Here is an 11,050-nt window from a genome sequence, read left to right as displayed (position 1 = left end):
CCCCAGACCGGCCCTTCCAGCCCCTTGAGGCTCTCAGAGCAATTGCCAGTGGCTCTATAGCTAGCGCGAACAACAGTGGGGAGAGGGGGCATCCCTGTCTCGTCCCCCGGTGCAGCCTAAAATAGTCTGATGTTGTCCTATTCATCTGTACACGTGCCACAGGAGCCTGATACAGCAACCTGACCCAGTCAATAAAGCCCCGCCCAAATCCGAACCGTCCCAGTACCTCCCACGGATAATCCTATTCTACCCGATCAAAAGCCTTTTCTGCAAACATTGCGATCACTACCTCCATCTCCCTACCTTCCGGGGCATCATGATCACATTTAACAACCTTCTTACATTGGCCACCAACTGCCTACCCTGAACAAACCCCGTCTGGTCCTCCCCAATAATGTTCGGAACACAATCCTCAATCCTGGAGGACAGAATTTTGGCCAGCAGTTTGGCGTCCACATTCAACAGGGATATCGGCCTGTAGGACCCACACAGCTCCGGGTTCTTGTTCCGTTTCAGAATCAACGAAATCGTGGCCTGTGATATCGTCGGGGGAAGCACCCCTCTTTCCCTTGCTTCATTGAACATCCTCATCAACACCGGCCCCAATATCCCAGTGAACCTTTTATAAAACTCCACTGGGTACCCGTCCGGCCCCAGGGCTTCACCGTCTGCATGGCCTTCAGACCCTCCCCTATCTCTTCCAGCCCTATTGGGGCCCCCAGCCCTTCTACCAGCTCCCTGTCCACCTTTGGGAAATTCAGCCCCCCAAAAAGTGCCTCATCCCCTCCTGCCCCGTAGGGGATTCCGACCTATACAGCCTACTGTAAAAATCCCTAAACGCCTTATTCACACCTCCTGAATCTCCAACCAGGTTCCCATCTCCATCATTTACTTTCCCTATCTCCCTGGCTGCCTCCCTCTTTCTAAGCTGCTGTGCAAGCATTCTGCTAGCCTTCTCTCCATACTCATAGATCGCCCCCCCTCACTTTTCTCAGCTGCTCCACCGCCCTCCCTGGGGTTAAGACTCTGTGCTTCACCCCGCACCAGGCCAACAAGCCGAACTCCGCCTGTAGCCTCCGCCGTCCCCTTAAAAGCTCTGCCTCCAAGGTCTCCGCATACCTCCTATCGATCTGTAGTATCTCCTTAACCAGTCGGTCCGTCTGTGCCCTGTCCACCTTCTCCCTATAGGCCCGTATCGAGATCAGCACCCCTCTGACCACTGTCTGCAGTGTTTTCCAGACCATCGCTGCTGAAATCTCCTCCGTGTCGTTAACCTGCAGATAGTTCTGAATACATTTCCTCAGCCGCTCGCACACCCCTTCGTCAGCCAAAAGTCCCACATCTAACCTCCAGAGCGGGCGCTGGTTACTGTCTTTACTAACCTGCAGATCAACCCAGTGCGGAGCATGGTCTGAGATTGTGATCACTGACTCCCCCGTGTCCACCACCCCTGCCAGTAAAGCCCTGCTCAAAATGAAGAAATCGATCCGGGAGTACACTTTATGCACGTGTGAGTAGAAGAACTCCTTCGCCCTCAGATGCCCAAATCTCCATGGATCCACCCCCCCCCCCCCATCTGCTCCATGAACCCTTTTAGTTCCTTTGCCATTATTAGCACCCTGCCCATTTTCAAGCTTGACCGGTCCAAGCCAGGGTCAATAACTGTGTTGAAGTCTCTCCCATGACCAACCTGTGCGAGTCCAGGTCCAGTATCTTCCCCAGCAGCCTCTTTATAAACTCCACATCATCCCAATTTGGCGCATACACATTTACTAATACCACCTGCACCCCCTCCAGTTTCCCACTGACCATAATGTACCAACCACCAAATTCGAAACTATTCTACCCACCTCAAACACCACCCACTTGTTGATCAGGATCGCGACCCCTCTAGTATTTGAATCCAGTTCCTCAATCTAATCTGGTCAGTTACTCTAAGGTGCATCTCCTGCAACATTACCACGTACGCCTTCAGTCCCCTAAGATGCGCGAACATACGTGCCCTCTTGACGACCCATTTAACTCTCGAACATTCCAGGTGATCAGCCTAGTTGGGGGGCTCATTCCCCCGCCCCGCCCCTTAGCTGATCAACCATCCCCTTTTTTGGGCCCGCCTCCAGCTCATGCTCCGTGCCTCCACCGGGCCACCTCTAGGCAGCCTCCGCCCCCAACCTCCTCTCTGTCCCTTGGCCGAGGTCCCTCCATCGTCAGTAGAACATTTCTCCCCCCCCCCCACCAGTAACAGCACTCTGTAACCCAACCCCTTTGATAAACTGAACATATGCACACCTCCCACTGCGCTTCCGTGAGCTAGCCCGCCCAGCTAGCTTGGTGGCCCCCATCCCTGGCGCCGGATAGTCTCCCACCTATTGTTCCCTCCCCACCCTACCCCCCCCCCCCCCCCCCCCCGCTTATACAAACGTACTCCAACATCAAGCAATCCCCACACAATTGCCCGACAGAAAAATCCATGGTCTTTGGTTGAGCTCAATAAACTACAATCACCAGGTTTGTAACTTTACGAGTTACCTCGTATTACGTACAGTAATATAATCTAAACAAACACACCTCTATCCCCCAACAGTGCAAATGAAAACCTTAACTCACTCAGCTCTGCCACTGGTCTCAAATCAATATAGAAGGCATTACAAACAGCTTCCATAAAACGAAAAACGAGAAACTTTTTTTTAAAGAACAGAAAAACAAAAAGAGAAAAAGAAAACACGAACGCTGCTGTAAAGTTCAAAAGTTCTCAGTCCAACACCAGTCCTTTCCTTTTCACGAAGTCCAGCGCGTCCTCAAGCGACTTGAAATAAAAGTGCTGTTTCTCGTACGTGACCCAGAGACGGGCCGGATACAACAGCCGAACTTTACCTTTTTCTTAAAAAGGATCGACCTAATCTGGTTGAAGCCTGCACTTCTCCTGGCCACCTCCACACTCAGGTCTTGATAGACCCGCAGGTTACTACTGTCCCACTTACATCTCCGTGTCTGCTTGGCCCACTGTAGAATGCACTCCTTATCCAAGTATCTGTGGAATCTCACCACCTCCGGGGGAGGGGTTAGTTATTAGAAATTGAAGCCAGTTGTAGGGTCTGCAGATCCTCCTAACTGAGATGAGTTAACTTAATATTCAATATGGTAGGAATTTAGGGCCGTCTTGGTCTGTATGTGTTTAAGATTCTATATGGTATGGATAGTTTAGGATATAATCAGATGTAATACATTGGCCAGTGAGAAATTATCTTTAATATATTCTGAATGCTTGGATTATATTACAATTTTGTATTCACTTCAGGCATCTGTTATCTATATACACTGTTTCTGTTCTTAGGACCTGGGCGTGCGAAATCCTACCAACTGTCCTGGCTTGAGACAATTCACACCTCTTTAACCTGTGATTACCCCTCTCTCTGGATCTGGAAAGACTGAATGACCTGCAACGGCTCGCATTCAAAGTATCATCTTGCATCTTTGACTTTGTCTGTATATTTGTTTCTGGAACCTACCTCTTCATTCACCTGAGGAAGGAGCAGTGCTCCGAAAGTCAATGATTCAAAACCAACCTGTTGGACTTTAACCTGGTGTTGTAAGACTTCTTACTGTGCTCACCCCGGTCCAACGCCGGCATCTCCACATCCGTTCTATATGTTATAGATATGACAGGTAAGCTAGGCTATCAAAAGTTAGGATGTCAAATCTCGGACCTTGAAGGGATTTCTGCAGTTTTCCAGACAGCAAAAACAAGATGGTAATGTGACTGGACTTGCATTCAAAAGGTCTGGATGAACAATCCAGATAATTAGTCCAAATCCCACCATGACTGTTGAAAATTTGAATGAACTGTCAAAAACTGAAAATCAAAATCTGCCAACAGCAAAAATGACCATGAATCTGTCAGACTGCCATAAATACCCAACTGGGACACCAATGCCCTTTAGGGGAGGAAACTTGCAATCCTTGCTCAGCCTGGTGTACATGTGACACGGGTAAATCGGCGTGGGCAGAATTGTCAGTTTCACAAACAATTGAACGATCTGTTGACCTCAGGAAGGAATTTCCAGTATTGGGGTGGGCAGGACTGGAAACGCTTGCCAAAACTCTATACTAATGTGGCTGCTCTCCTGCTCTCCGAAGTAGCCTGGCAAACTATTTCATTGTATCAAACCATTTCAAGGAATAAAAAAATTATGTGGTTCATTAAAAAGACCTGCTACCTTCTCAGAGCAACTAGAGGTTAGCAATATGTCACAATACTCTGGGCTAGTGCGCAGTCAATTCCAGCCCCACTTCACCTGGAGTCGCAACACAGGTGAAATTAGATTTGATTTTAAATATCCACGGTCTTTGGTTGAGCTCAATAAACTACAATCACCAGGTTTGTAACTTTACGAGTTACCTCGTATTATGTACAGTATTATTATTAAATGGACAGAAAATGTAACAAACTATATACTATCCCTTTCATAGAACTTATAGTGCAGAAGCAGGCCATTCAGCCCATCGAGTCTGCACCAGTGTGGAGCCTTTCTAAGCCCCTCCTTCCTAACACACCCTATTCTCTACACACACAGGCAAACAACCCAGGGGGGCAAGGACAGTGGAAAGGAAAATAAAATATAAATGAAAGGATACGGAGCTTTGCTGCACTGGGATGACTTCCAGTCAATGTCTTTTGGACGTTCAGGCTTTAAAGAGTGTGGGAGTGCATTTTTTCGCCTTTGTGTTCTAAACAATTGTGTCAAGTTTTCCCAGCAAACATCACGCAGGAACCAGTTACTGACCATTGTCAAGCAAGACACTGCCCCTGGCCACCGGTTTCCTGTTAACCAATCAAACCAACTCCCTCCAAACCTGGTTTCCAAGATCCATAGTGTTTGAACTTCGAGTCTTCTGCTTAAAGGCACATCCCGAATATGGGTCCACGGACCAAAATAATCAAATAAAAGAAATGGGAACAAAGGAAATAAATAGGAAGGATTCTTACAAATAAATTCCAGCCTTGCAAGCAACTTACATAGCCTAAGAATGAATTGGAAAGGAAAAACTAGATTTATGCAAATTCCAGCTCTCTTCATCCAACGTGTCATTCCATAGCAATATTCTGTTTGGCATGAGTGCACAAAAATAAAAAAAGCAGTTGTGCAAATAAATCACCAATTCAGATCTTTCAGAAGTATTTCCTTCTATCAAGTAGCATTAATGTGGCTTAACGAGAAGTGTATGAAAATTAGAAAACACTTCCCAGTCATATTCAGACAATAAAATCAGTTGAGATAATAAATTTCTTATTTGAATGATATTATGAAGAGAAATCTTGACCCAATTTGATGCTAGCACTTATGTAACAGAATACAAATGATTACCCCCAGCTCCATACCACCTTTGGCACCAACAGTGGAATTTACAAAGGTTACTGCAACTAACACTATGTTTCACGAAAAATAAAGTCACTTTAAAGAAAATACTTTGTGAGGAATATAGGAAACTGTTATAGATTATATTTGTTGCAGTAATGTTATTAAAAGCCCTGGTTTAAGATACATACAAGCAGTATGTCTGCTAAAGTTATGATTGAGGGGCAGTAAAAGTGAGGACATCATTGATTTTAACCATTTGCTTGTCTACAGACAGGCTAAAGGAACATTGTTTTGATTTTGGGGGGATCCTTAGGGTGTAAATAATTTGAGGAATGGTGCTTAGCCCCGGATAAACAGACCATGGAACATCAAAGTGGGAGGAGGCCAAAGAATGCCTTATGATGTAATTAAGGGGTGGAGCCACATCTGTCTGTTTGTCATAGGATTTTAGTCTGACAATACAGGTCTTCAGCTAGATCTTGAAAGGTCATTGTACAGAGAAAAGCAAGTAAACCTGATTGTTAACTTTATTTTTCAGTGGTCTTTGACTTATATTGGTTTAGTAAATTGGAATATATATATGTATATAGTTGCAGGTGTATGGAGTAATTTCATGTTTTTCCTTTTATTTCATAGAATCCCTTCAGGGAGGAAGGAGGCCATTTGGCCCAACGAGTCAGCACAACCCTTTCAAACTACCTGGCCCAATTCCCTACCCTATCCCCGTAACCCCACCCAACCATTGGACACTTGTTTTTTTATGTTTCCAATTAAGGGGCAATTTAGTGTGGCAATCCACCCTGCACATTTTTCGGTTGTGGGGATGAGACCCACGCAGACACGGAGAGAGTAAACTCCGTCAGTGACCTGGAGCCGGGATCAAACCCGGGTCCTCAGGGCCATGAGGCAGCAGTTCTAACCACTGTGCCATCATGTCACCCAACCTTTGGACACTTGGGGGCAATTTATCATGGCCAATCCACCTAACTGGCACATCTTTTCACTGTGGGAGGAAACCAGAGCACCTGGAGGAAACCCTTTAAGAAGTGTTTTAACTTCTAAAGTGTTTTACTTTGTTGCTAATGTCATAGAGTCATAGTCATAAAGGTTTACAGCATGAAAACAGGCCCTTCAGTCCAGCTTGTCGATGCCGCACAGTTTTTAACCACTAAGCTAGTCCCAATTGCCGCATTTGGCCCATAGCCCTCTATACCCATCTTTCCCATATAACTGTCTAAAAGCTTTTTAAAAGACAAAATTGTACCAGCCCCTGGCAGCTCGTTCCAGACACTCACCACCCTCTTGTGTGAAAAATTGGCCTTCTGGACCCTTTTGTATCTGTCCCACCTCACCTTAAACCTATGCCCTCTAGTTTTAGACTCCCCTATCTTTGGGAAAAGATGTTGACTATCTATCTTATCTATGTCCCCTCATTATTTTATAGACTTCTATATAAGATCACCCCTCAGCCTCCTAAGCTCCAGGGTAAAAAGTCCCAATCTATCCAACTTCTCCTTATAACTCAAACCATCAAGTCCCAGTAGCATCCTAGTAAATCTTTTCTGCACTCTTTCTAGTTTAATAATTATCTTTCTATAATAGGGTGACCAGAACAGTATTCCAAGTGTGGCCTTACTAACGTCTTGTACAACTTCAGCAAGATGTCCCAACTCCTGTATTCAATGTTCTGACCAATGAAACCAAGCATGCTGAATGCCTTCTTCACCACCCTTTCCACCCATGACTCCACTTTCAAGGAGTTATGAAGCGGTACTCCTAGATCTCTTTGTTCTAAATCTCTCCCTAACACCCCACCATTAACTGAGTAGGTCCTGCCCCGATTCGATCTACCAAAATGCATCACCCCACATTTATCTAAATTAAACTCCATCTGCCATTCATCAGCCACTGGCCCAATTTATCAAGATCCCATTGCAATCCCAGATAACTTTCTTCACTGTCCACTATGCCACCAATCTTGGTGTCATCTGCAAACTTACTAACCATGCCTCCTAAATTCTCATTCAAATCATTAATATAAAGAACAAATAACAGTGGACCCAGCACCGATCCCAGACTCAGCACTGATCCCTGAGGCACACCACTGGTCACAGGCCTCCAGTTTGAAAAACAACCACCCTTTGTCTTCTGTTGTCAAGCCAATTTTGTATCCAATTAGCTCTCACCCTAGATCCCGTGAGATTTAAACTTATGCACAACCTACCATGAGGTACCTTGTGAAAGGCCTTGCTAAAGTCCATGTAGACAACATAGACTGCACTGCCCTCATCTCCCTTCTTGGTTACCCCTTCAACAAACTCAATCAAATTTGTGAGATATGATTTTCCACTCACAAAGCTATGCTGACAGTCCCTAATCAGTCCTTGCATCTCTAAATGCCTGCAGATCCTGTCTCTCAGGATACCTTCTGATAACTTACCCACTACACACTTTAGGCTCACCGTTCTGTAGCTCCCAGGCTTTTCTTAAATAAACCTTCCAATCTTCAGGCACCTCACCTGTGGCTGTCAACGTTTCAAATATCTCTGCTGGGGGTCCCGCAATTTCCTCCCTCGCCTCACACAACATCCTGGGGTACATTTCATCAGGACCCAGGGATTTATCTACCTTGATGTGCTTTAAGACTTCCAGCATCTCCTTCTCTGTAATATTTACACTCCTCAAGACGTCACTATTTATTTCCCCAAGTTCCCTAACATCCATGCCTTTCTCAACAGTAAATACCGATGAAAAATATTCATTTAGGATCTCACCCATCTCTTGTGGATCCGCACATAGATGACCTTGTAGATCCTTAAGAGACCCTACTCTCTCCCTACTCTTTTGCCCTTTATGTATTTGTAGATGCTCTGTGGACTCTCCTTTGCTTTGTCTGCCAAAGCAATCCTGTGTCCCCTTTTTGCCCTCCTGATTTCTCTCTTGACTCTACTCCGACAACCTCTGTACTCTTCAAGAGATCCACTCGATCCCAGCTGCCTATGCATGTCATATGCCTCCTTCTTTTTTGATTGGTGATTGGTTCGGTGTTGAAATTCAACTTTGTTTTGACATAAAAGATACCTATTGGTCAGTGTTATCACTCCTATGGCAAAAGTTTCCTTTCCTCACAGTTTTACAAATTGTTGGGTTCTCATCCGGGAGAGTGTTGATTTAACAGTTATATTAACTTTCAATGACAATGATGTAAAGTGTTTGATAAATCAACTATTCTTAATTTAATCTACTCAGAATGAATGGTAAGAGTATTATTTCAAATAAATGAATGTGAAGTTCCCTATAATTTATTTTTTGCTGGCATAGGTTTAAAATGCATACCCAAACAAAAAAGCTTATCTTTCAGTTATGCCAATTTTCTACAAAATGGAATATTAGTAATGTAAACTCGCTAATGTTGCCAAATTACAATGTTCACTCAAATGGGGAAATAATTATAACTATATGAATGTTTGTTTTAAATGATCTGGAGAAATCAAAATAAAATTGATGAAATGTATGCCTGTATATTTAATGTGGTTTGACTCTTTAAGGAAAACACTCGGTTCTTGTGACTGAACAATGCTGATGTATAAAATGCACATCTTCAATCGCATTTTTTCAGGGGTCGCTAGAAGAAAATTCATATGTTGCAAATAAAGCACAAATGATAAAACACATCCTCCACACACAATCATTCCAACCAGCCTCCAGAAATCGAGAGGTTTGAAATAGAAGAAATTATTTAAATTGGATCTGCATGGTAAACCCACGAGAAAAACACGTGTGAGCTCATGCAATACATATGAATAAATATTAGTTTCTCTATTTTTTTTAAATACACACAATTTCAGACGGAGCGAAAACTGGTATCGATAAACGTGCCACGACCATATATATACTGATTACCAATAGCAAAAATTAAGCGGTGTCATTCCCATTGCAACATCATTGCAATAATAATTTTATCATTGTGTTCAGTCCGTGAGGGGGGCGGGGGAAGTATCCGAGTCTTCAACCTATTTCAGTCATTTGTTACTGAATGAGTATTTATCGTGTAATTTACTACCTAATAAATTTTAGAAAAATATTACTTTGTCACGGGAAAATTAACAAAAGACATACAATTAAATAAATAAATTATTCTTGCTTCCAATGGAAAACCTCTCCAACCACAAAATAACATTTCCAATAGTTTACTGGTGGCAGGATTGTTAAGTGTTAAACCCATCCGCCCCATTACTGTACCTGGATAATACAAGGTAGTTCAGTGTCATCCAGCAGTCTGACTGTACATTGGATCTCTTGGCTTAAGGACTTGATACTTGAACTGCGAAAGCGGAGCATTTTCATTCTTCCCCTTCTAATTTCTCTTTAGTTAACCAGAGAAGCCGTCAGCCTCGAACACAAACATCTCTCGACTAAACCGAAAAAGCCTTGGGCGTGTATCGTATTATGAAGAAAACACTAGCACATGGAGAGGAGCATTGACTGCGTCAAGCGGTACTCTATGTCAGACGTTAAGTCAAGATTTCGCTGGCATCCACACAAGAAGAACATAGGTAGCAACCATGGAAACTCCAACAACATAAATATTTTAAACCAGAAAGTGTTGTTTCCCTTGCTGAATAACACCACCCTGTCAGTCCCTTGTCTGTGTGATCCACGGTTCAGTGTGCCGGCTGGAAGGGTGTTGTATGTTGCATTGATCCAGCTCCTCCCCGCTCAGCACGCACGCGCACAGAAAGGGGGCGCGCGGCGCGGCCCGGGCTCTGCCAATCGCACCGCTCCATGCGCCCCTCACAAGCACGCGTCCCGTGCAGGTGATGCGCGCGGACAGAGGCGTCGCAGGGACAACAAAGAGCGAAGTGATTGGGATGCAGCATGTTAAATGGATATCAAAGCACAGCTATACTCCCTCCTTGCACATTGATTATCGATGTTATTCCTGTACGTTTGATGATGTCTGTAATCATTACAATGTAACTTTGTGGAAGGTTTATTTACAAGGAAAAATGTTGAAAATTACACACTGTCTATCTGTTGAAGGCAGTTTTGTTCGCATTGATTTTTCCCTCTCTGCATTGGGTGCAGTCAGCAACCACTGTGCTCTTCATTTCTTTTAAAAGCCCAAGGCTTTTTCGGTTTAGTCGAGAGATGTTTGTGTTCGAGGCTGACGGCTTCTCTGGTTACAAAGTTACAAAGCCAGAGCGCAGAGTGGACCCGGCAAGTCCTTAATCCACCCCCTTGCTTGCTCCGAAAATCAATTCAAATTCAAATTGAATCCAATTCATCGCTCCCACAAGAAAGACAAACTTCAATTATTGCTGTCCAGTCTCGGGGCCCTGAGAAGAGCAGCCAGGGAAATATCTTTTCTCCCTTCGCACACTGGCACCAGCCTCATTCTTATTCTGCTTGTTGTATGAAGTCTTTGTGATCAATGCATTTGTAAATGCCTGTTCTGGTAGAACTTATTAGCTAGAACTTGTAGAATAGTCAGAATCCTTTTGTTTGATTGAAATAAAAAAATTGTGACAAAAAAATCCAAGCTGGGCAGCACGGTGGCCTAGTGGTTAGCACAACCGCTTCACGGCGCTGAGGTCCCAGGTTCGATCCCGGCTCTGGGTCACTGTCCGTGTGGTTTGCACATTCTCCCCGTGTCTGCGTGGGTTTCGCCCCCACAACCCAAAAATGTG

General features: G+C 44.3%; 1 protein-coding gene across 5 annotated transcripts in view; it reads right to left on the bottom strand.

Moving 5' to 3' along the window:
* The window catches only part of frmd3 (FERM domain containing 3), a 277,660-nt gene extending 267,586 nt beyond the window's left edge, over positions 1 to 10,074 (bottom strand). For all 5 annotated transcript variants that reach the window (XM_038804886.1, XM_038804887.1, XM_038804888.1 and 2 more), the window contains exon 1: positions 9,603 to 10,074. In XM_038804886.1, coding sequence (XP_038660814.1) covers positions 9,603 to 9,707 — 105 coding nt within the window. In that variant the 5' untranslated portion in view covers positions 9,708 to 10,074. The remainder of the gene's footprint in view (positions 1 to 9,602) is intronic.
* Positions 10,075 to 11,050: the final 976 nt, after the last annotated feature.

This window comes from Scyliorhinus canicula, chromosome 8, assembly GCF_902713615.1.
Source record: "Scyliorhinus canicula chromosome 8, sScyCan1.1, whole genome shotgun sequence".
NCBI classification, from domain to species: domain Eukaryota; kingdom Metazoa; phylum Chordata; class Chondrichthyes; order Carcharhiniformes; family Scyliorhinidae; genus Scyliorhinus; species Scyliorhinus canicula.
The sequence above is the reverse complement of the archived record's forward strand: the minus strand, read 5'-3'. Positions and strand labels throughout refer to the sequence as shown.